The sequence below is a fragment of the Myotis myotis genome, unplaced genomic scaffold (genome assembly GCF_014108235.1).
Source record: "Myotis myotis isolate mMyoMyo1 unplaced genomic scaffold, mMyoMyo1.p scaffold_m19_p_18, whole genome shotgun sequence".
NCBI lineage: Eukaryota > Metazoa > Chordata > Mammalia > Chiroptera > Vespertilionidae > Myotis > Myotis myotis.
The window spans coordinates 285,161-309,591 of record NW_023416322.1 but is presented as its reverse complement, the minus strand read 5'-3'; the positions used below and the strand labels follow the sequence as shown (position 1 = coordinate 309,591).

The window sequence follows — 24,431 nt, the reverse complement described above, 5'->3', positions numbered from 1 at the left end:
ACAAGGTTAACAAACACTCAAGTTTCCCATGAAAATGAAAGACAGTGAGATGCTAAGACATAAGAGGCTTTGGCATAGGGGCCAGAGGCGGCTAATTTATTCCTTTCTTTTCTAGAACACGCACAGAAAGCCTAACAGCTGAGTGTTGTGCACACACACAGCCCACTTCCAGTGATGACAGGCTCCGCACGGAAGTCGAGAGGCAGGGAGATGAAGTGCTGCTGTCCTGCTCACCGGTCGACTTCGCCAAACACAATATCCTGGGTGCCTAGGAGGCCGGGGAGGAGAAAGTGTCGTCACCCAGGACCCAGAGACTGAGGATCGGAGTCCACGCCCCGAGTCTCTGCAGAACAGGAAGTGTCCAGATTCTGTCCCCACACAGGGGTCCAGTGCCTCTGTCTACACAACAGCCTCGTACCTATGATGGCAACGACGTCTGCCAGCATGTGTCCTTTAGACATCTTGTCCAAACCAGCCTGCAAATGGAGGGAGCAACAGCGTTAGCAAGGCTATCAGGGTAGACGAGAGGGAAGTTCACAGAAATCTCAACCAAGGGCAACCATAGTGGAGTCAGAATCATCGGGACTGGTTCTTACCAGGTGGGCAAAACCAGGAGCCTTGATCTTGCATCGATAAGGGCGGCTGCTGCCATCAGACACCAGGTACACCCCAAACTCTCCCTGCCCGAGGAAGAAGGAGACGGCTGCCACCAGCAGAAAGGAGCTGCTCCTCGCCAGCTGACCCTCTCATCACCCGCACCCTCACCAACGTGTCTCCAACCGCCCACTCCTCGCCAAGGTTTCCCTCCCTCCTCTCACCTTAGGAGCCTCAATGGCTGTGTACGTGGCCCCCGGAGGAACCTGGTAGCCCTCAGTGTACAACTTAAAGTGATGGATCAGAGACTCCATAGACGTCTGGAGGGAGAGAGGAACATCAATACCCCAGACCCACAGCCTCACTCGCCACGCCGCACAGGAAGCAGCCTCTCCCCTCAGAGAAGACAGAGGATGGAGGCTCATACAGTGAGCTCTCTGCACACGGACTGAATCCCAGAGTCCTCTCGCTTGCCCTGCGGGGCGGGGCCTCCCCTCCTCGCCCTGCAGCTACCTTCATCTCGGCTCGCTTGGGCGGAGACACTTTGGCATCATCAACCTTGATCTCCCCAGGAGGCATCTTGTTCAGACACTGAGAGATGATTCGAAGGGACTGGCGCATCTCCTCCACCCGGCACAGGTACCTGAAGGAGACGAGAGAGCCCTGAGCAGAGGCTCCGACCTGAAAAGCGCTGGGATTCCCTCATTCCTCTCCTAGCCGAGCACCTGGGCATGGCCTGGCCACCACAGCAAGCCTGCAGTCTTCCGGTTCTGGTCCTGGGCCTGTCCCCAAGTCCCCTCCTAATTTTCTCCGACCCTGTCCAGTAGCATTTCCCTCTTTAATCACTATCTTAAACACTCCCTGGAGTACAGAATGGGTGAGAGTCAGACAGACTCAAAAGCAACAGGAAATCTCACTCAGGGTCAGTACACAGGAACGAGATGCGAGGCTGAGGACCTGGTGGAAAGAGCCTGGGTCAGGAGTCTAGTCTCAGCTCTACGGAGTAATCCTGGGCTCTCTCTGCCCTCATGCCTCAGCCTCCTCAGCGGTCAGGTGCAGCCCACACTAGTTCTACGACAGAAGGACACCGCCAGGGCAAAACAAGGCGCCGCAGGAAAGTGCTCTGAAAAGCACTCACACACACAGGGAAGAAAGCAGCTGGACCGTGCGCTAGAGGAGGACCTGGGCCTCACCTGTCATAGCAGTCCCCTCGGGAGCCGATGGGAACATCAAAGTCCACCTGGTCATAGACATCATAGGGCTGGGTCTTCCGCAGGTCCCACTGGATGCCTGAGCCCCGCAGCATCACCCCGCTGCAGAGATGAGACAGCAACAAGGGCTGCTCTCCACACACCAAGAAAGGCACCCTCCCTCCCTTAAATCTCCCTCCCCCCCCCCCTCACCCCTGGCTCTGGGCGGGAGACAAACTCAGAGTGTGGCCAGGAAGGTCCAGGAAGCCATACTCTCAGTCCAGAAGCCCCACCCCCAGGGAAGAAGCCTAGTCCTCCACCTAAAGCCGTAGTTCAGCGCGTCTTCGGCAGTTACAACCCCAATGTCAACTGTCCGATTCCGCCAGATCCTATTGTTGGTCAGCATCTGTTAGCCAAGAAAACACCTTTCAAACGTCCAACACCTCCGTGTCTTTCAGCACTGGAGACCAAAACCCCACAAATCGGGCTTGGGGAGAAAAGAGGGATTTTCCCCATGACTCCTATCTCACCTCCTCCACCTCATCAATCCGAAGAGAGAAGTTTTTAGAAAACTGGTAAATGTCATCCATAAGCCCAAGGGGTAAGTCCTAGGGGCCAGAGAGAGTGACAGTGAGCACAGCAGAGCCTCTGGCCAGGGCCACACGGCGGCTTTTCAGTCAGCCAGCGCTGCCCCCCAGTGGTCGCGAAGGACACGAGCAGGGATGGAACTGGGAGACTGCTCACCTGGTGCACACCTCCTGGGCGGATGTAAGCCGCATGCATCCGAGCCCCAGACACTCGCTCGTAGAACTCAAACATCTGGATGGGACACACAGAGAATTGGGGACAAAATCCCGGACCCTAAGTCTGACCACATGGTGGTACACTCCCCTGCCCCTCACCACAGAGTCCCTAAAGACTCTAACTGGCCCCTAAAAAAAGAATATAACCCTGGTTAAATAAGCCTCCTCCCCTAAGTGTTCCCCCTGTGTCCTCTCTCCTTTCAGTCTCATTTCTCCTTCACACCTTCTCCACTTCCTCATCTCCTTCACCATTCCTCTTCTTCCCGCCTTCTCATACCTTCTCCCTTTCTTCAAACATCCAGAAGAAAGGGGTCATGGCCCCAATGTCCAAGGCATGTGTGGTCACAGCCATGATGTGGTTCAACAGCCGTGTGATTTCCCCAAACAGCACTGCAGAGAGGGGAGGACAAGAAAGGGGCCAAGGACCCAGGCTGACAGCCGGCCTCGGGAGAGCCGGGATCTGCACACTAAGCCGGGCCGGGAGAGGCTGGGTGTACCTCGGATCCACTGTGCCCGCGGAGGAGGCTGGATGTTCAGCAACTTCTCCACAGCCAGCGAGTAAGCCTGCTCATTGCACATCATGGACACGTAGTCCAGCCGGTCAAAGTACGGAAGGGCCTGGGAAGAGGGAGGAACCAGGTCCCCTCTCAGGGCCAGGAGCCCTCAAGGATACCTCATCCCCACAGGGTGCTGGGCAGGGACCCTGCGTCAGGTTTGCCAGGATCCTCAGTGAAAACACTCTAACCAGGAACAATTTCCAGCTCCCATGTCACAGAACTGAACACAGGTCTGGGCAGCACAGACACGAGAGCTAGCATCCCAGAGCACGGCCCAGCAAAGCCTGGTGAGTTCTGAGTACTTCTTGCCTTGGTTTTTAAAATAACATACTAAATCGCAAACCAATATCATTTAATTTTAACAATGGCTATTTTAACTACTGGTTCACAAAATTCCCCAAAATTTAACAATCTGCCCTGTGACTCAGGATGACCGGGGTCCAGCACCCCACTGCCAACCGTCCTCCAGGTCATCAGTCTTAGGGGTCCCCGTCCCCGGAGTTCAGACATAAGGAAGGTGGGATTTGTTTCTGGTAGGAAGGACTCCTTCCCAGAACACCAGACTCTAAGCCCAGCTGTGAGCTTCCAGGAAGGAGGCGGAGCTGAGATGCCCCTCATGGGGACAGCCAGTTCTTGCACTGATGTCACTGTGACTGGGCAGTGCTGCAGGGTGAACTCCATGGACTCTGAGACCAGAAGCCACCACTGCCTGCAATCTCCAGGGAAAGCGCAATCTGGCTGGCTGGCTCTTCATCCGAACCCATCACCCTCTCTCAAGACCTTTCTTCATGACAGTGAAAAAACTTCAGGTTCCTACCCCAGAACCAGTTCCTTTAACTCTGACCCTCACCACCTGGGTCACATAGTTCTCTTAAAAATGTCAAACTCTGTCACAGACTCCCTCCTGGTCACTCTGACTCACTGAGTATTTCGAAAGCAAGGAAACAGCTGGAAGATACAATATTCAGCTGTTAATCCTGGGGAGCTGATGTCTCTCTCCTCTGTCCCTGCCCACTAGGGACCCTGGCTTTGACATTTGAGTGCAATATAAGAGCAGGGAAACTGAGGCACTACAGGAAGGACACGGGGCAGCCAAAAGACAGCCCAAGAAAAGCTGGGAGTGCGGCTCTGGCTACAAAGCATTCCTACTGGGTAAACTGAGTCCAGATGATTCAAGTCCTGCATCCCCTGCCACAACCCTCCCTCCTCCCAACCAACACTGTCCTCACAACCTCCACAGGCGACTCCCTCACAACCCTCCACCCCTGGAGCTTTGGGGACAGCCAGCTGGCAATGCCCAGGTCCCGTGCACAGGCCTGTGTTCCCACACCTGCAGGTAGGTCTTGTATTCAATGAGCTTCTCGGTGCCTCGGTGCAGCAGCCCGATGTGAGGGTCACACTTCCGCACCATCTCCCCACTCAGCTCCATCACCAGGCGTAGCACACCATGGGCTGCTGGGTGCTGGGGCCCAAAGTTCAGGGTCAGGTTTGACACCATTGTGTCCTTCGGAGGGTCCACATCTGAGAAGTGGGAAAGAGTTCAGAGCCAAACGGCAACTCCCTTGAGAGCCCCCAAGAGGCAGCAGGGTTAGCCTTTCCCTGCTCTCCACAGTTAGTTTCCTAACCTCCAGGACCACTGGGTGGGAAAAGCTTTCTGAGGAGAGGGACGACAAACCCACTCTTCCCACATCACCCAGAATACCCCTGTAGTAGTAGTAGTAATAATAATAATAGCTAACACCTATATAGCCCTATTATGTGCCCTGCACTACTCTAACCATTTTACTTATTTTAATTAATTCTCACAACAACCACATGAGTACTAGGTACTATTGTTATCCCCATTTTAATGGCAAAACTGAGGCCAGAAAGGATAAATGACTTTACACGCTGGCAGAGCCTGGACTGGACTCAGCCTGTTCAGCTCCAAGATCCACACTCCTTCTTCTTTGTTTGTTTTTTATTTCAAAGTCCACACTCTTAACCACTAGGATGCACTGCTCTCCAAATGCATCTGATGACCCACCAGGAAATGGGAGATAGAAACATCAATGATGAGAGAGAATCATGGGTCGGCTGCCTCCTGCATGCCCCCTATCGGGGATCGAGCCCACAACCCAGGCATGTGCCCTGACCAGAAATCAACCTGGCAACTTTCGGTGCACAGGACAACACCAACCAACTGAGCCACACCAGCCAGGACTGGACATTTAACTCTTACTACTATTAAATGACTGGACTGACCCTCAAGAATGTCACAAGTGAGCCCTAGATGGTTTGGTTCAGTGGACAGAGGGTCGGCCTGTGGACTGAAGGCTCCTGGGTTTGATGCCCGGGTTGTGAGCTGGATCCCCAGTCGGGGGCATGCAGGGGGCAGCTGATCAATGGTTCTCTCTCATCATTGACGTTTCTATCTCTCTCTCCCTCTGCCTTCCTCTCTGAAATCAATTTAAAAATATATATATTAAAAAAAAAAAGTTACAATTTAATTTAGGAAATAAGTACCTGTGAGAAACTAGTAACACAGGCCAAACTGACGAGTTACCAATTCAGTGGCTCAGCCATGAAGTATTTGAAGGGAGGGGAAAGCACTGTGAAGACCTGAGCTGGCTCTTAAGTTAAATGACTCGGAGGCAGAAAGAAGAGACTGCCCAGGTGTGGAATCCACATGGGTCAATCTTGCCGTAAACAGTGTTTCTGGGACTCTTACCTGCCCCGAAGCAGATGAGTATTGGCAGGCAGTGCTACTATTTTGTTTAAATATATTTTGATCGATTTCAGAGAGGAAGAGGGAAAGAGAGATGGAAACATCAATGATGAGAGAGAATCACTGATCGGCTGCCTCCTGCAATCCCCCCACTGGGGATCGAGCCCACAACCTGGGCATGTGCCCTTGATTGGCATCGAGCCTGGGACCTTTCAGATCACAGGCCGACGCTCTATCCACTGAGCCAAACGGGGTAGGGCAGTGCTACTATCAATAACAGCACTGTGGGAGATTTGCCATGTGCCAGTCACTGCACTAAGTGGCTTCTGCTTTTATTGCCTCATTTACTCCTAACAGTAGTGCTGTGAAGTAGGTATTTTATTCACTGGTAAATAGAGAATTGAGATTTAATACCAGAGCCCAACTTTTAAAGCAAAATTCTTCCCTGTGGGCTTTGTGGAGTCAGACAAATCTGAGCACAATTCCACCTGTGTGTCCTTGGTCAAGTTTTAATCTCCCCGCACTATAATGTCCTCGAAGTTGGGATAATACTAGTATAACTCCCAGAGGATTGTTGTCTGGACTACGTGAGATAATGTATACAAAACACATAGGATATGTAAGCACCCAGCTATTTTTACTGTGAGATTTCTGAAAAGTAACTGGAGCCCTAGCTGGTTTGGCTCAGTAGATAGAGCATCAGCCTGTGGACTGAAGGGTCCGAGGATCGATTCTGGTCAAGGGCACATGCCCGAGTTGTGGGCTCAAGCCCCAGTAGGGGGCGTGCAGAAGGCAGCTGACCAATGATTCTCTCTCATCATTGATGTTTCTCTCTCTCTCTCTTTCCCTTCCTCTCTGAAATCAATAAAATATACTTAAAAAAAGAAAAGTAACTGTGCCTTTAAAGGTTTTAGAGCATGAGAATGATTGACATGGTAAACGGATCTTTGGGGACAATGAAGGCCATGACACTGGATTAGGATACAGCCATGGGCAAACTATAAAAAAAAAAAAAAAAGACCGTACCCTTTTATGTAATGATGTTTACTTTGAATTTATATTAGTTCACACAAACACTCCATCCATGCTTTTGTTCCGGCCTCCGGTCCAGTTTAGGAGCCCACTGTGGCCCTCGAGTCAAAAAGTTTGCCCACCCCTGGGATAGCAGGTCAGGGCAGGAGCCCAGTGAAGAGACTCCTGAAACAACCAAGGTCTGACACAACATACATCTGGATACAAAGGGAGAGGTGCCCTAAAGTACATGAGGGAAGAGCTGCAGGGCTGGGTGACTTACTGGGCACAGACGGAAGGCAAGAGAAAACTGAGCCAAGGTGACCAAAAAGTGTCAGTTCTAAGATTAGGAGAAAGCAGTGCCACTGTACCAAATCAAAAAGTCAAAGTGGAAAGACTGGTTTTCAGGGAGAAAAAAAATGTTTGTGTTCAGGAAGGTTTCCTCTGTGTGACTGGGAAAGGCACCTCGCCCAGCCAGGCAGACGGAAACATACTGTCTACTGAACCTCTGGGAAAAGCTGAAGCTAAAGATATAAATTTGGTGGAGTCCGGCCGCACGGCTCAGGGGTTGAGCGTTGACCCACGAACCAGGAGGTCCCGGTTCGATTCCCGGTCAGGGCACTTGCCCGGGTTGCGGGCTCCATCCCCAGTGTGGGGCGTGCAGGAGGCAGCCGGTCCATGATCCTCTCTCATCATCGATGTTCCTCTCTCTCCCTCTCCCTGCCTCTCTGAAATCAATTAATATATATATGTATATATAGAAATTTAATGTCATCTTTACAAAAATCCTTGGTAGGGACCTATTTCCTTCTCCTGGAATGTTGTTCTGCTCCGTCTCTGGGTGACAAGCACCTCCGATGGGCGCTGCTCCTGTTTGGTGAGCTGCGTGAGAAAGAGGCCGACGGGCGAGGCTACAGCCCGCGAAGGCCGCGCTCAGCAGCACAAGTCAGGTGGGCAGGGCCCTGGCACTCACCATTCCAGGGTGGAGGCTTCCAGTGGGCTGTCTCCTTGGTGGGGTACATGACCGCTCCCCCAAACTGCTCGGCCCACTCCACATCTGGCTGCCACTGCCGGGCACCTCTAGGGAGTTCAAGGCACAGGCTGAGCAGTGCTGGTCCCTGTTCCCACCCCCTCGGGGGCAGGCCGGGAGGAGGCCTGGGTCCTTCCACGCCGAGCGCGGGCACGGGCCCCGCAGCCCTGCAGAACCAGCTGGGCCCAGGCGTCCTGTCCCGACAGCTTATTCCAGAACCGCTTCACCCAGCGCCCCGCGCCGCCCGCCCGCCCGCCCGGCCGCTCAAGGTCAGCGGGGAGACAGGGCGCCTGCGGCCTCCTGGCTCGGCTCGGGCGTGAGCGGAGCGATGCCCCGCAGCCCGGGGCGCCGCGTGTGCTCCTCCTTTCCTTTCCCCGCGTGTCACCGGTGGCGCCCACCCGTGACGGGGTTCAGGAGAGGCCGCAGAGATAAGGGGAGGGACACGATCTCAACGCTGCGGGGCAGGTCTCCCTCCACCTCCTTCCACCGCGGGCCGAACGAGCGCGAGACCTCTTTCCTCGGCCGGGCGGGCGCCGCGGCCCCCGGGTCCGAGACCGCGGGCCGGGGTCACAGGCCCAGGTCACCCTTCCCCGGGCCCAGCGGGGGGAGCTCCCGGCCATGGGGACAGCGCGGCGGGGGCTGCCGGGTCTCACCTGCCGGGCTGCACCTGCAGGCGGCCCCCAGCGCCGGGCCGCAGCAGCTGGGCCGCCGCGCCCCCGAGGCGGCGTACAGCCCTCAGCGCCGCCATGTCGCCGCTGCCGACGGCGGTGGAGGCCGAGCGGAAGTCCCCCCGCGCGCGCCCGGAAGTCCCGCCTGCGCACCTCGGAAGGGCCGCGCGCCCTCGGCACAACGCGGCCGCCATCTTGGAAGCTGGCGGGGTCGCCCACCCGAACTTGAAGACTTCCGGGTCTGCGCCTCGGCCTCGCGGAGGCTTAAATGGGGACCAAGGCGGCTGTTCCCTCCGCTCCCGCCGGCCTTTCGGGCGGGAGCCCTGGGGCCTCGCGCTCTCCCGCCTGGTGGCCCCCAGCGGGGAACCCCGCGGTGATGGAAGGGCGGCCCCCAGAGTGGCAGACCCGAGGGGCGCCTCCCACCCGCCTGCACCTGCGTCATGGCTGCCCCGTCGGGTCTGGCGGACCCGAGGCTCCGTCCTGGCCGAGCCCCAGGAGCGCGGGCTCCCCAAGGCCCGCGGGGCCTGGTCACAGCCCCCGGAACTCAGCTGCGCAGAATGGGGGTTCTCCGCCTGGGAGGGGGGAGGGGAGCCGACAGCCCCACGCGGGCGGAGGGCGCACCCCGCTCCGTCCCGGGAGCCGCCGGCGCGGACAGGCTGCGTGGGGGCGGCCTGGCTGGGACGGTGCGGGCTCGGGCGCCGAGGACACTGCGGCTTTTGTGCGTCTCCCTGCCGCCTCCCCCCCTCCCCGCGGCGACTCTGAGGCCCTTTGTCTCGCCGCTTAGTCACCCCCTTTGTCCTCGTCTCGGAATGGGGGCGGCGAGGGCCGTGCGGCCTCTGGTGCTGGCGCGTCCGGCCCCGGCCCCGCCGTCTCCCAGCCTCGGAGCCCCTCCGCTCAGGTCCGGGGGGGGGGGGGGGGGCGGGGGGCCGGGCCGAGCGGAAGCCCAGGCCGCAGGGCAGGTAGTCGCCACCTGAACAGGAAGGAAGGGAGGACGTGCGGGCGGGAGGGGAGGGCCCTCTCCGGGGCAGGGCAGGGCCGGGCTGCACCCCGCTTCCTGGGGAAATCCTGGGGAGACGGGCGCAGGAGGAGCGAGCCCGCGGGTTCTGGCCCAGCCCGGGCTCCCGCGGCCCCAGCTCCGGTGAACGCACAGCGGGCCCGCCCGCAGGAACCGGAAGGGAAGGAGCCGGGACGTTGCGGGCCGAGCTCAGGCTGAGCGTCAGCCGGGACCCAGGTCGCGTCGGGGTTGCAGGAGGCAGCCAGCCCACGGCGTAGGTGATGCTCATCATGGCTGCTCCTCTCCCGCTCCCTTTCTCTCTGAAATCAATAGAAACATATATTTTTTAAAAACTTTAAAAAATAAAAGCCCTAGCCGGTTTGATTCCGTGTGGGAGGCCACAGTGGATCTGTCTCTCACATCATGTTTCTGTCTCCCCATCCCTTCCACTCGCTCTAAAGAGTCAATGGACTCCTCGCCGGTGTGGCTCCGTGCATAGAGCGTGGCCTGCGAACTGGAAGGTCCCAGGTTCGATTCCGGTCAAAGGCACATGCCCGGGTTGTGGGCTTGATCCATGATTTTCTCATCATGGATGTTTCTCTCCCTCTTCCTTCCTCTCTGAAATCAATAAAAATATATTAAAAATAAATAAAATAAAAAATCAATGGAAAAGTTCTCGGCGAGGATGAACAAACAAATAAAATAAATGATGACTGGATGTCCCAGGACCCACTGGGTGCTGGGCAAGGTGGGGCCAGGAGAGGGAGCCAGGCGATGGGCCGGCCAGTCTCCCACGCTGGTGGCTGCCTGGGGGCTGGGGAGAGTTGAGGGCAGTTGGGAGTGGGTGGGAGTGAGGCCAAAAGCCTGGGGGAAGCTACTGGGAGCCAGGCCAGGGAGTGGGGAGTCAGGAAGTGGGGAGGGGGGCCTGAGGGGAATGGCCTTGGAGGGGGTGGGAAGTGGTAACTCCGGAAGGGAGAGCCTGCAGGAGAGAAGGGACGTCAGAGAAGAGGAGGTGGCACCCTGGGTCCTCCTTCTATAAAAGGAAAAGTGGTAGCCTTCCTGCCTTGCCCTCTCCCCCTCCATGTGCCCATGCTAAGCAGACTCATCCTACCTCTGGGCAGTGAATCCCCTGGTGGCTGTGTGCCTTCTGCACTCCAGCCGCTGGGTCCTGCCTCAGTGTCAGCCGCCTCCTCTCTTTGCTCACCTCTTGATGCTTCCTTCCCTGTTTCCCACCCTCTTTCTGGGCAGTTCACTCAGGCTGCTCAGCCCTGGAAACCGGCTCTAGGGCAAAGGGCAGCTGGGGGACCCTGAGAAAAGGGAGCCAGACCCCCTGGGACCTAGGCCCTTTCTGTGCGTCAGTCAGGCCTTGCCCTGACTTCCTAGCCCCTTGGGGCTCTGTCCACCAAATAGGGAAGAGACAGCTGAGAGCTGGCTGTTGGGTTTGGGGAAAGACGATGTCATCAGCTGGCCCAGGGCCTGTGACCCATCCCCCATCCGGCTGCTAGGGATCCCCCTCCCCTGGGCAAGTCCCATTTTTCTTTAAAGGAAAACAAAAACTAGGGTTTTTGGGAAAGAATGAGACACCATCTGAGTCCCACCATCAGAGCTGCTGGCTGAATGGCTTACAGCTCAGCCAATCACAGAGACTGGGGAGACTTAAAAGAGCTGGCGGGGAGAGTCTGCTAGGAACCTCAGGGAGACCCAGAGGCACAGAGACCGGGAGAGAGGGCAGGAGAGAGACAGACCCAGGCACGCGGGAAGCAGGGTCTGGGCAGCCAGAGGCCGGGAGAGGCTGTTCCCAGGAGAGGGTTTGCAGGACTGGCCACGAGGCACCCTGCTCAAGCCTAGGGCCACGCTCTCTCCACCTCGCCTGAAGGTCCCCAGCCCCCTGAAACGCTGTCTGACCCTGGCACTGGCCGAGCCAAGGCTGCCGAGGGGAGCTTTCCACAGGCGGGCGTGAAGGGAGCGTGCCGCCGGCGTCAGTCCTTACAGCTCCAGCACCCGCCATGTCCCCGACGGACCCGCACTCCAAGGGGGGCTGGGCCGGCTGCTGGCTGTGGGGAGCCCCCTCCCGTCTGCTCCCCACCCTGCTCCTGCTGCTGGCCTCCCTCCTGCCCTCAGCCAGGCCAGCCAGCCCCCTCCCCCAGGAGGAGGAGATCGTGTTTCCAGAGAAGCTCAACGGCAGCGTCCTGCCTGGCTTGGGCGCCCCGGCCAGGCTGTGGTACCGCTTGCCCGCCTTTGGGGAGATGCTGCTGTTGGAGCTGGAGCAAGACCCGGGCGTGCGGGTGGAGGGGCTGACGGTGCAGTACCTGGGCCGGGCGCCGGAGCTGCTGGGTGGGGCGGAGCCGGGCACGTTCCTCACCGGCACCATCAACGGAGATCCGGAGTCGGTGGCATCTCTGCACTGGGACGAGGGAGCTCTGTTAGGGGTGCTGCAGTATCGGGGGACCGAGCTCCACATCCAGCCCCTGGAGGGAGGCGTCCCTAATTCTGCTGGGGGTCCTGGGGCTCACGTCCTACGCCGGAAGAGCCCTGCCAGCGGCCAGGGCCCCATGTGCAGCGTCAAGGCGCCTCCCAAGAACCCCAAGCCCAGCCCCCGAAGAGCCAAGGTAGGCCACCCAGAGCCCTGCAGCCCCTCCTGCCTTACCTGCCCCCTGACCCGTGTCCCCTCGCCCCGCCCACTTCCACTTCTGGTCATTCTGCTTCTTCCCTCGTGTGGCCTGCTTTTCTCCTCCCATGAGCCTTCTCGGGCAGGTGCTGGCTGCTCCCTGCCCTCACCCTGATCCCAGCAGGGTCCCAGGAGGTGAGTGGGAGGCTCTGTGCTGGGAATGACCCCCCTCTCCCCACCCAGCCCGGCCTGGCACCCTGCTGCTCGGGCCCAGGTGGAAGTCTCTGCTCACTCTCTTGGCCTTGACTCTTTCCTGTGCCCCAAACCCCCCCCACCACCACACAAGCTAAAGGAGTGAGAGTTGAGGCCCAGGCAGTTGGCTTCTGGCTTCCTATACTGCCTTCCAAATTGTCCTGGCAAACTGCAAACTAGGGCAGGAGTGGACGGAGGAGAGGCACTCCACACTGCGTCCTGGCCTGCAAGGCTGCGAGGCTCCCTCCTCCCTCCTTCCCACTCCGGGCTCCCCTTCCTCCCGCCTCCTTCCCTCTCCAGCTTTAATCCAGTCCAGACGCTCCCTCCACACCCGCCACGCTGAGATCTGGCCCCAGCCCCGGCTGCTGACTGAATTGTTCCTCCAACCACACAGGGCAGACACGTTGCAGCCCAGCACTGCAGGCCTGGCCACAGTCAGGCCTGGGGGCGCCCAAAGCCCCTCCCAGAAGCAGTCCCAGCTGCTTTTCACCACTGGGGACCAGGCAGCCCTGGGACACGGCGCCCCCTCCTCTCTATCTCTGAACCAACAGCTGATTTCTCAGAGTTCACACAAAAGCTCTGGGATTTGGGGCTGGGGGAGGGACCCAGCCAGCCTGGGCACCTGGTGGGTGTGGTGTGTGGGACCAGCCTGCTCTGCCCAGTTCCAGACCGGGAAGCGCTGGAAGGAAAGTGGCCGGGCCTGTGGCTGGGCAGCTATTTGAGGCCTCCTCTCCTCTCTCTCCCAGCGCTTTGCTTCCCTGAGTAGATTTGTGGAGACCCTGGTGGTGGCGGACGACACGATGGCAGCGTTTCATGGCGCAGGGCTGAAGCGCTACCTGCTCACGGTCATGGCCGCCGCGGCCAAGGCCTTCAAGCACCCAAGCATCCGCAACCCCGTCAGCCTGGTGGTGACGCGGCTGGTGGTTCTGGGCCCGGGCCAGGAAGGGCCCCCAGTGGGGCCCAGTGCTGCCCAAACCCTGCACCACTTCTGTGCTTGGCAGCGAGGGCTCAACACGCCCGAGGACTCGGACCCGGATCACTTTGACACAGCCATTCTGTTTACCCGTCAGGTAGGCCCGTCGGCACCATGGGAACGGCACCTGCCCGAGCCCCGTAGTCTGGGTGGCAGCCCAGGGGACCCCGTGCCGAGTCCTCATGCATCTTCTGCGACCTCCACAGGACCTGTGTGGGGTCTCCACCTGTGACACCCTGGGCATGGCCGACGTGGGGACCGTGTGTGACCCGGCTCGGAGCTGCGCAATCGTGGAGGACGACGGGCTCCAGTCGGCCTTCACTGCCGCTCACGAACTGGGTACGGGGTGGGCGGACTGTGGTGTCTGGGATGCGTGAGAGGCGGCAGGGGTGAGGCGCGGGGACAATGAGCTCACCAGCGTGCAGATGGGGTCAAGGTGCTTCTTCCTCCCTCCGGGCCTAGGTCCAGGGCCATCCCCTTCTCTCTGGGTGTAGACACACACTTAGGTTTTCTATTAAGTGAGCTAGCATGTGGAAGCCTCTGTAACTGTGTGTGTGTGTGTGTGTGTGTGTGTGTGTGTGTGTGCGCGAGTATATGCATGCGTGTGAGTATATGCATGTGTGTGAGAGTGTGTATATGTATGCATGCGTGTGAGTGTGTAGTGTATGTGAAAACCTATTACTGTGTGGGTGAGTATGTGAATGTGTGTGTGTGGCAGAAGACAGGCATGTGTGGGGGTGTGAGTGAGTGTGTTCATGTGTATGGGGAGATAGCACAGTATTGAAAGAGGTATTATTCAGGAGAGCTGGGGAGGGAATGGTGGGTAAAGGGTTGGGAGTGTTGGTTACAAGAGAAAGTAGGTAAGGAAGGACCCTGAGCATATTTTGGGGGGAAGGGGAAGCAGAGCTCTGGGGGGGCTATATATTGAGCAGCCCTCAGAGCATCAGAGGGGATTGGGGACAGGCAGGACCATCCACAGCTGCAGCCACATTTGTGAGGCTGCCAGGGAGGGGACCCCTGACTCCAGCAGGCCCTCTGCTCTCACAGGCCATGTCTTCAACATGCTCCATGACAACTCAAAGCCATGTGTGGGCCTGAACGGGCCTCGGAGCACCTCCCACCATGTCATGGCTCCCGTAATGGCTCACGTGGATCCTGAGGAGCCCTGGTCCCCCTGCAGCGCCCGCTTCATCACGGACTTCCTGGACAATGGCTACGGTAGGCAGCCCTCCCGCCTGTTCCCTGGCGCGATGCAGCCCTGCACCCACTGTGCTCTTCTGCCTCCTTCTGCGTGGGCTGAGTGGGCTCCCACTGCAGCATGGGACGGGGTGAGAGATGCTGCCAGGGGTGGCACATTTTCAATTGAACTAGACTGGCCTTCTAAGGGCCAGAGCTGTCCAACACTGGGATGAGCTGCAGTGAAGGCAGCTGCCTTGTCACTGAGCTGTGCAAGCCCAGCAGGGTGGGCGTCCGTGGGCAGGGCTGTTGGTGGGACGCGGACTCAGCAGCTCTGTGGCTGGTCGGGGAGGCAGGAGGTGTGGCTGGGTCGTGTCCTGCTCTGTTCCCTAGATGTGGGATGTGTGCTGAAAGGCATGTTGCCTCTGTGCTGACCTGTGAGACAGGCCTGGTGATGGCAACAGCTCGTAGGTGTTGTTGGCCGGGATGGAATGAGGTGGTTGGACAAGCAGTGAGCCGGCGCTCCTCACGCAGGAAGCAGCCAGCTGTTTACAGCTTCGTGCACGCCTGGGATGTGGGTCCCAGAGCCTTGGGCCCAGGAGCCCAAGCCCTCGGTGGCCATCTCGAGGGCCTGAGCCCACCTCTGAGCCCGGGTCCTGCCCTCCCAGGGCACTGTCTCTTAGACAAGCCGGAGGCTCCCCTGCACCTGCCTGTGACTTTCCCTGGCAAAGACTATGACGCCGACCGCCAGTGCCAGCTGACCTTCGGGCCTGACTCGCACCACTGTCCACAGCTGCCGCCGCCCTGTGCTGCCCTCTGGTGCTCTGGCCATCTCAACGGTCACGCCATGTGCCAGACCAAGCACTCGCCCTGGGCCGACGGCACCCCGTGTGGGCCCGCACAGGCCTGCATGGGTGGCCGCTGCCTCCATGTGGACCAACTCCAGGACTTCAAGGTGAGGCAGCAGGCAGGGGCAGAGGCCTGGGGCAGGGGTGGCCTGGTGCCCAGGAGGGAGCACAGTTACCACCTTCTCTTCTGTGCGGCTGCAGGTCCCACAGGCCGGCGGCTGGGGTCCCTGGGGGTCCTGGGGCGGCTGCTCTCGGAGCTGCGGGGGCGGCGTCCAGTACTCCTCCCGGGACTGCACGCAGCCCGTCCCCCGGAACGGCGGCAAGTACTGCGAGGGCCGCCGCACCCGCTTCCGCTCCTGCAGCTCCCAGGACTGCCCCGCGGGCTCAGGTGAGGACCCGAAGGACCGGGTGCGGGCGGGAGCGCTTCGGGAACCAAGGAAGTGCTGATGTCCCTGCCGGGGAGGCAGCGTTTACCCCTCAGGACCTGCCCTCCCGGCAGCGAGGTGCCGGCTGGGGGAGCTGAGGGGCCAGGGGCTGGGGCTGCTGGGGGGTGGGGGGCAAGGCCCTGACTGTGCCTGTCGCCCCGACAGCACTGACCTTCCGTGAAGAGCAGTGCGCGGCCTACAACCACCGCCCCGACCTCTTCAAGAGCTTCCCAGGGCCCATGGACTGGGTCCCTCGCTACGCGGGCGTGGCTGCCCGCGACCGGTGCAAGCTCACCTGCCAGGCGCGGGCCCTGGGCTACTACTACGTGCTGGAGCCGCGGGTGAGCCGGCCGCCCGCCCTGTCTGTGCCCACACTCCCACCCCCCTCTGCCTTCTGCAGGCGCAGCCCCCTGCGCTGTCCCACGGCCAGGCTGGCAGCCAGGCTCCCGGGCCTATCTGCTCATGGTATTTGGAAAACAAGCCCCAGCTCTGGACAAGGGGCCCATCGGCAGTGTGGCCTGCCCTCTCCCTTGGCTCCTCCCCTGCCCCTGTTCCCTGCTCGGGCAGAAAGAAGGCCAGTATGTGGCCTTGGGGCAAGGCTCTGACCCTTTCCCATGGGCTCCTCCGCCAAATCCCAGCGGTGCTGCGTCAGCTCTCGGCGGCCAGGCCTCCGGGAGACAGTGGTGCCCGCACTCCTCTGCGATAGGGGCATCCTCTGCGATAGGGGCATCCTCTGCGATAGGGGCACTCCTCTGTGATTGATAGGGGCACTCCTCTGTGATAGGGGCATCCTCTGTGATAGGGGCACTCCTCTGTGATTGATAGGGGCACTCCTCTGTGATTGATAGGGGCACTCCTCTGTGATTGATAGGGGCACTCCTCTGCGATAGGGGCACTCCTCTGCGATAGGGGCACTCCTCTGTGATTGATAGGGGCACTCCTCTGTGATTGATAGGGGCACTCCTCTGCGATAGGGGCACTCCTCTGTGATTGATAGGGGCACTCCTCTGTGATTGATAGGGGCACTCCTCTGTGATAGGGGCACTCCTCTGTGATAGGGGCATCCTCTGTGATAGGGGCACTCCTCTGTGATTGATAGGGGCACTCCTCTGTGATTGATAGGGGCACTCCTCTGTGATTGATAGGGGCACTCCTCTGTGATAGGGCCGCGGCTGGAGCCAGGGCGGAAGGAAGCGACCCCCAGCGGGCGCGCCGCCCCGCGCCGGAGAATTCCTACAGGCTGGCTGCCCTCTAGCGGCTGCCTGGGACGGTGCCCTCAAGGTTTAGGGCTTGGGGTTGGGACTTAGTCCTGCGTTTCCCATCGTGGTTCTCCACCGGCTGCCAGCACGCAGCCTTTGGGCAAGTTCCTAATCTTGAGCCTCAGTGTTCCAGCTCTAGAACCGTCAGGAAGGTATGTTTATAAAGCACTGAGCGCAGAGCCTGATGCAGAGAGGCCCTCAGCAGCGTCATTCTGGGTCCCCCCCCCCTCCATCCACAGCCCCTCTCTCATGGGATGTGGGTCTCGTTTGGTTACCAGCCCCTCTGGATGTGGGAAGGACCCTTTGCATCCCTCCTTTTCTTCTCCTCAGGTGGTAGACGGGACTCCCTGCTCCCCAGACAGCACCTCGGTCTGTGTTCAAGGCCGCTGCATCCATGCCGGCTGTGACCGCGTCATTGGCTCCAAAAAGAAATTCGATAAATGCATGGTGTGCGGCGGGGACGGTTCTGGCTGCAGCAAGCAGTCTGGCTCCTTCAGAAAGTTCAGGTTCATCCACTATTTATTTCCTCCTTCCACCTTCCTGGACACTCCTCAGGGCCTGGGGGGAAGAGGGGAGCGCAGCACTGTCTCTCCTCTGAGAGTCTAGTGAGGGAGAGGGATGAGCAAGCAGGTAGCAGTGTCCCACCTGCTCAACAGGCTCCCCAGGAGGCGGCCTCCCTCCTGGGGGGACAGTAGGATCTGAACAGGCACCATGGAGGTCAGGCTTCGAAGGGCCCCTCAGCGAGGGGACAGCCGGTGGACAGTCCGGAGGTCAGAGGGTGGAGGCACGTTGGCAGGTACTGGGATCCAGGCTGGATACCGCCCATATGTCTAAGAAGACAGCCCTCTACACACACACACACACACACACACACACACTCATGTACACCCACACTCAACACATGCACACGCACACATGAACACACTCATATAGAGGCACACATCACACTTGCCAGTGTTAACTCATGTGCTCTCACACATGCACGCACACACGTGTCAGGCACACAGAGATGCACACACACACAAAGCTGAGAGGGCTGAGGGGTTCAGGAAGATGCTGAGCTCACCTTTGCTCCTTCCACACAGGTATGGCTACAACAGTGTGGTCACTATACCGGCGGGGGCCACCCACCTCCTGGTGCGGCAGCAGGAGCCCCCAGGTGTGCGGAGCCTCTACCTGGCCCTGAGACTCGCCAATGGCTCCTATGCCCTCAATGGTGAATACACGCTAACGCCCTCCTCCACCGACGTGGTGCTGCCGGGGGCCGTCAGCCTGCGCTACAGCGGGGCCACAGCAGCCGCCGAGACGCTGGCCGGACACGGGCCCCTGGCCCAGCCCTTAATGCTGCAGGTCCTGGTGGCCGGTGACCCCCAGAATGCCCGCGTCCGGTACAGTTTCTTCGTGCCCCTGCCGGCCCCTCCACTGCAGCCTGCTCCCCGGGACTGGCTGCACCGAAAGGCGCAGATCCTGGAGGTGCTGCGGAGGCGCCCCTGGACCGGCAAGAAATAGCCTCACCGTCCCGGCGCCCTGGCGCCGCCAGACTGAGCTGGGAGAGGGGGCTTCGAAGGAGCCTCGTGCTGGACACCGTGGGGAGGGCGCACCCCCCAACAAGGATGCGCAGGCCGGCCCTGCCTGCTCCTGCCCTGGAGGCAGCCACCTGGGTGCAAGGGCTGGGAGACAGTCCGGTCTAAACTGCCCTCTGCCCTGCTGGTCATAGGAGGCGGAGGCGGCAGGGTGGCCCTGTTGTATTTATTTAGTATTTATTCACTTATTAGCACCAGGAAGGGGCTCTGGGGAAACTGACCTCTGCCCCTCGTGGCCTCATTCTGGCCAGCAAATCTGGGGTGGGGTGATGAGCCCAGTGTCCTGTGTGTGTGCGTGCGCGCGCGTGTGTGTGTGAAGATGTGCGTGTGTGTGAAGGTGCGCGTGTGTGTGAAGGTGTGCGTGTGTGTGAAGGTGTGCGTGTGTGTGTGTGAAGGTGTGCGTGTGTGTGTGAAGGTGTGCGTGCGTGTGTGAAGATGTGCGTGTGTGTGAAGATGTGCGTGTGTGTGAAGATGTGCGTGGGTGTGTGTGAAGGTGTGCGTGTGTGTGAAGGTGTGCGTGTGTGTGTGTGAAGGTGTGCGTGTGTGTGTGAAGGTGTGCGTGCGTGTGTGAAGATGTGCGTGTGTGTGAAGATGTGCGTGTGTGTGAAGATGTGCGTGGGTGTGTGTGAAGGTGTGCGTGTGTGTGAAGGTGTGCGTGTGTGTGAAGGTGTGCGTGTGTGTGTGAAGGTGTGCGTGCGTGTGTGAAGATGTGCGTGTGTGTGTGAAGATGTGCGTGCGTGTGTGAAGATGTGCGTGTGTGTGTGAAGGTGTGCGTGTGTGTGTGAAGGTGTGCGTGCGTGTGTGAAGATGTGCGTGCGTGTGTGAAGATGTGCGTGCGTGTGTGAAGATGTGCGTGTGTGTGTGAAGGTGTGCGTGTGTGTGAAGGTGTGCGTGCGTGTGTGAAGATGTGCGTGTGTGTGTGAAGGTGTGCGTGTGTGTGAAGGTGTGCGTGCGTGTGTGAAGATGTGCGTGTGTGTGTGAAGATGTGCGTGTGTGTGAAGATGTGCGTGTGTGTGTGAAGATGTGCGTGCGTGTGTGAAGGTGTGCGTGCGTGTGTGAAGATGTGCGTGTGTGTGAAGATGTGCGTGGGTGTGAAGATGTGCGTGGGTGTGTGTGAAGGTGTGCGTGTGTGTGAAGGTGTGCGTGTGTGTGAAGGTGTGCGTGTGTGTGTGAAGGTGTGCGTGCGTGTGTGAAGATGTGCGTGTGTGTGTGAAGATGTGCGTGTGTGTGAAGATGTGCGTGTGTGTGTGAAGGTGTGCGTGTGTGTGAAGGTGTGCGTGCGTGTGTGAAGGTGTGCGTGTGTGTGTGAAGATGTGCGTGTGTGTGAAGATGTGCGTGTGTGTGTGAAGATGTGCGTGCGTGTGTGAAGGTGTGCGTGCGTGTGTGAAGATGTGCGTGCGTGTGTGAAGATGTGCGTGCGTGTGTGAAGGTGTGCGTGCGTGTGTGAAGGTGTGCGTGCGTGTGTGAAGATGTGCGTGTGTGTGAAGATGTGCGTGTGTGTGTGAAGATGTGCGTGTGTGTGAAGATGTGCGTGTGTGTGAAGATGTGCGTGTGTGTGTGAAGATGTGCGTGTGTGCGTGTGTGTGTGAAGATGTGCGTGCGTGTGTGTGAAGATGTGTGTGTGTGTGTGTGTGTGAAGATGTGCGTGTGTGTGTGTGAAGATGTGCGTGTGTGCGTGTGTGTGTGAAGATGTGCGTGCGTGTGTGTGAAGATATGTGTGTGTGTGTGAAGATGTGTGTGTGTGTGTGTGTGTGAAGATGTGCGTGCGTGTGTGTGAAGATGTGCGTGTGTGTGTGAAGATGTGCGTGTGTGCGTGTGTGTGTGAAGATGTGCGTGCGTGTGTGTGAAGATGTGCGTGTGTGTGTGTGTGAAGATGTGCGTGTGTGTGTGTGTGAAGATGTGCGTGTGTGTGTGTGAAGATGTGCGTGTGTGTGAAGATGTGCGTGCGTGTGTGTGAAGATGTGTGTGTGTGTGTGTGTGTGTGAAGATGTGCGTGTGTGTGAAGATGTGTGTGTGTGTGTGTGTGTGAAGATGTGCACGTGTCTGCGCGTGAGGTGCAGCCTGCCCTGCCTTCCTCTCCCGAGAGCTGTTTTCTGGGAAGGAGGACGCAGGGCGGCAGGTCCCCGGGAGTCGGGTCGCCATGGTTTAAATGTAAACGGAATTCTGTTATTTATGTGCCCCCTGGGAATGGGCTGCACCCTGGCTCCAATCGCCGGCAGCCGCTTCCCCAGTTGCCAATGGCAATCCCTCCTGGAGGGCTGTGGCGGGGGCGGGAGCAACACGAATAAACAACCGGCATCTGCCCAGGGAACGCAGTGCCACCGCACTCACCTGCCTGTCTCCGCCGCCCATGGGGCCTGCCAGGCGCTGGAAGGTGGCCACGAGCCTCGCTCAGTGCCTCTGCTTGGCGGAACCCTGTCCTGGTTCTGAGCGCCTGTCCCCCATCTCTGCAGGCTCCCATCACGTGAGAAAATAAACACTTGGCTCCCAGCACAATAAGTAACTACGTGACGGTGCAAAGATCCCAAGAACAGCGACTTGGACAAAAACAAGCGCTCAGCAGCGGGGCTCGTTGGGGGCCGCGGCGGCTGCGGCGGCAGAAAGCGTGTGGGAGCAGGAGCTGGGCCTGGCTTTGGGGGGCGGTTCGTCAGGTTAGAGCCGGGAACTCCCGACGCTGAGCTCGTGTTGCGGTGTGTGCGGGGGAGCTCATTGCACGGTTCCCGCGCGGCTCTAGGACCCGAGTTGCAGCTTTCCCAAAGCGAAGGCGGTACCCCGGCGCGAGGTTACCGTGATGACTGCTGAGACGGGGTCCCCGAATCAGCCAGTGTCCGCCCAGCCGCGTGGAAGACGTCAGGCCAGCACGGAATTGAAGAATGGCGGCGGTTTGGCGGGGGGGCAGGCAGGAGGCCTGAGGCCACACTCCCTCCGCTGGCAGAGGGTGCTTCTGAGCGGGCGACTCGCGCTCCTGTGTGTGTCCCGGCAGCAACGGGTTGGGAAAGGGCTAGGGTAGACCCTGCAAGAAATTGGAATCTTGCGTGGCAGCTGCAGCACTGCTAGGGAGGGGCAGGGGCTCGATGAGGAGGTGGGAGGAGGCCCTGAGGTGGGGGTGGCAGAGGTAAGGCCATAGCAGCTGGGGAGCTGGCTCGGCGGCTGCGGGGGTGGGGGGCTGTGTGTGCTGCGCTCCCCAGGGGGCGGGGCTGACCCAGGTGTGTCCCAGGCTGTGCCTCAGTGCCTGTGCCTTAGGCCACCTTCGTGTCCCCATGGGAACAGCGCCACGCCCCCTCTTCCTTCCAGGACACGGGATCCCACTGCTGGGCTTGGCCCCTTCCCTGCGGTGGGCCACGGCCAGCGAGACCTCAGCTGTTCCATCCAGGTAGCGAGGCTAGACCACCCGCCAGCCCCCAGACCTGAGCCCTGACTGAGGCGCTCACTGCTTCCGGGAGGCTGAGGACTAGGCTCCGCGAGGAGGAGCCCGGAGCCCGGAGCCCGGAGCCCGGAGCCCGGAGCCGTGCAGAGGAGCCAGCTCGCTGGGACGGGGGGGGGGGGGGGGGGGCGGGTGAGTCAGGCCCGGCCCTGAACACCGGGAACCCTGACGTCAGCACCGGGAACCCTGACGGCTCTTACTACGCAGGGCCGTTCACTCTTTGGAAATCACCGTCCTGTGTGACTGTACCAGGAAGTAGGGCTCTGACTGGCACAAAGAAGTTTTTCCCAGAAAGGGCCGAGCCCTGGCTGCCTCTGTGGTCGGTGGGAGGAGAGAGGAGACGCAATGGGCAGCTGGCCCTTAGACCCAGGAAGACCTGACCCTCCCAGAGGGCTCACCCCCACCTCCCTTCCCAGACCCAGACTGTGGACTCAGCCTCGTACCCTGAAGTCAGGGTCCAGCTCCGTCTTGCTAGGGGTGGGCAGTGCTTGCCTGCCTACAAGAGCCAAGCGAGCCCATCTCCCCAGGCTCCGGACATTGCCTTCAAGGGCCGAACTGGAGGCCAACCGGGGTAGCAGGAGGCCCAGAGGCGGTGAGACAAGCATGGGGTCCGAGGGAAAAGGGACAGGATGCGCTGGAGAGGGAGGCGGGGCTGCTGCGCAGGGAGGCCTGTGCGGGGAGAAGGCCATGGGCGGTCAGACACGCACGGCGGAGGCGAGTGGTCCTGTGCTTGAGGCTGGAGCAATAACTGGGCCGTTCCTTACGCTTCCTGCCCCTGGGTCTCTGTGGTTCGAGCAGAGAGTCTGGGAGTTGTCCAGCCACTCCCTCTGTGGGAGGTGGGGAGCCAGTTTCTAGGGGGCTGTGGGACGGGCCACTCATTCCACACCCACCCCATCTCAGCCCCATTTCTCAATCTCCATATGGCATTACAGCATTGTGTTTTCTAAAACACAAGATTGATAGTAAGTGACAAAACCAGCATCTCATCGTCCAGGGCTTGTGGGGGAAAGAAAGTAGAATTCAACGTATTGACACTTTATTGGTTAAGAGGATGCTTCTGAACCAATCAAATCCGTCTCCCTTTGTTACTGGGGGAAGCTGGTCACTGCCCAGAGCCTTGCCAGCTGACAGCAAGGGAAGTCACCAGTTCTCAAAACCTCAGAAAGGGGAGGGGAGGAGGCCCAACCGGTGAACAGCTTCCCCAGAGGACGGCCTCGGACGCAGCCTTTGGAGGGAAGGCAGGGCGGGAGGTAGGGTCCAGGCCTCCCTCGGCCTGGATGGCCAGCTGCAGGCCCTCCAACCCCTGTAAACACAGCACATGTGACGCACACATGCCCAGCTACATGCAGACACACTAGCACATTCTCTTGATAACGTAGATGAAAATAAGCTTTGAGAAGCAGGAAATATGAGAATTTTGGCCTGAAAGTGAGTCTCAGGAAAATATATTTATTGACCTAATTTCCTAATTAAAATGGACTGTTTATCCCATTTATTTGTTCAACAAATAAGCCATTGGGTTACAAAGTGAAATCAAATCACACTGTCGCAGCATCTGGAAAGGATGCAGGTTTTTGGAGTCAGACTGAATCCAAGCTTTGATGTGATCTTAAATGATTCAATCTTGGTGAGCTTCAGTTTCTTCCTTGTAAAATGGGTACATTGCCTGCCTTATGGAGAGGTCAGAACCTAAGATATAATGATGTAAATGCCTGGCCCTGTGTTTGGCTTCCAGTAAGTGTCCTACCTTGAGATTCCCTCCCCCTCAAATCTCTTCCTTTCCTGGCCCCTCCCACCCCAGCATTAGCATAAGGAACAACAATTATACCAACCATCAGGTCGGACCTACTAGGAAGATGGGCTCTTTTGTAGAATGTGTGTCCGAAGGTCTGGGTTCTGTTCAGGGGAAGACCTGGTCCCTGTCCTCAGTTCACAGTCTGGGAGCTGAGTTAGGTGAGACCTGTGTGGTGAGTGCGTGATAGAGGACCCTCCCCACCCCCCACGCGCACACACACAGGGGACACAGATGCTCCTGCTGAGGTGTTGCCTCCACTTCCGGAGTGATGCTAGCACTGGGCTCCTCGGAGAGGAGGGGAGCTGGAGGAAGAGTTCCACTAGCTCAGCTCTGAGTTTTTCTCTGTCACACAAAACCAACATGACATGAGAGCAGACGCGAAGCTGGAGGTGACACTGAAGGCGCTGAGCAGGGCCACCATCTAGGAGGGAAATGTTGACTGGGAGAGACAGAATTTTACAGACTTTGAGGTGTGCATTGACACGTGCTCCTGCTCCATTCTCCCGCTGCTGATATTTCCTTGAGAAACTGAAT

The 24,431-nt window shown here is 59.0% G+C and overlaps 2 protein-coding genes across 2 annotated transcripts; one reads left to right on the top strand and one right to left on the bottom strand.

Annotated features, from left to right (window-relative positions):
* Positions 1 to 67: 67 nt before the first annotated feature.
* NDUFS2 (NADH:ubiquinone oxidoreductase core subunit S2) lies at positions 68 to 9,318 on the bottom strand. The gene is made up of 14 exons (XM_036342882.1): positions 8,546 to 9,318; positions 7,836 to 7,942; positions 4,475 to 4,665; positions 3,085 to 3,205; positions 2,865 to 2,977; positions 2,529 to 2,603; positions 2,315 to 2,392; positions 2,105 to 2,190; positions 1,788 to 1,907; positions 1,108 to 1,237; positions 819 to 914; positions 597 to 680; positions 419 to 476; positions 68 to 268 (listed from the first exon to the last, which is right to left on the bottom strand). Exons 1-14 carry the CDS (start codon positions 8,752 to 8,754, stop codon positions 231 to 233), a joined length of 1,506 nt encoding a protein of 501 aa, XP_036198775.1. The 5' UTR covers positions 8,755 to 9,318; the 3' UTR covers positions 68 to 230.
* A 2,242-nt stretch (positions 9,319 to 11,560) lies between these two features.
* ADAMTS4 (ADAM metallopeptidase with thrombospondin type 1 motif 4) lies at positions 11,561 to 19,079 on the top strand. Its single transcript, XM_036342880.1, has 9 exons — positions 11,561 to 12,163; positions 13,161 to 13,484; positions 13,594 to 13,726; positions 14,435 to 14,605; positions 15,232 to 15,518; positions 15,613 to 15,799; positions 16,002 to 16,177; positions 17,426 to 17,601; positions 18,181 to 19,079. The coding sequence occupies exons 1-9, from the start codon at positions 11,561 to 11,563 to the stop codon at positions 18,602 to 18,604; spliced, it is 2,481 nt and encodes an 826-aa protein (XP_036198773.1). The 3' UTR covers positions 18,605 to 19,079.
* Positions 19,080 to 24,431: the final 5,352 nt, after the last annotated feature.

Excerpts from the sequence above, each read along its gene's own strand:
- NDUFS2 (XM_036342882.1), bottom strand. The coding sequence starts at position 8,754 with ATGGCGGCCGCGTTGTGCCGAGGGCGCGCGGCCCTTCCGAGGTGCGCA. Across the intron at positions 2,978-3,084 it reads GCGGGCACAGTGGATCCGAG|TGCTGTTTGGGGAAATCACA; the intron begins GTACACCCAGCC and ends CCCTCTCTGCAG. Across the intron at positions 1,238-1,787 it reads CGAGGGGACTGCTATGACAG|GTACCTGTGCCGGGTGGAGG; the intron begins GTGAGGCCCAGG and ends CGTCTCCTTCAG.
- ADAMTS4 (XM_036342880.1), top strand. The coding sequence starts at position 11,561 with ATGTCCCCGACGGACCCGCACTCCAAGGGGGGCTGGGCCGGCTGCTGG. Across the intron at positions 14,606-15,231 it reads CTTCCTGGACAATGGCTACG|GGCACTGTCTCTTAGACAAG; the intron begins GTAGGCAGCCCT and ends CTGCCCTCCCAG. Across the intron at positions 15,800-16,001 it reads GGACTGCCCCGCGGGCTCAG|CACTGACCTTCCGTGAAGAG; the intron begins GTGAGGACCCGA and ends TCGCCCCGACAG.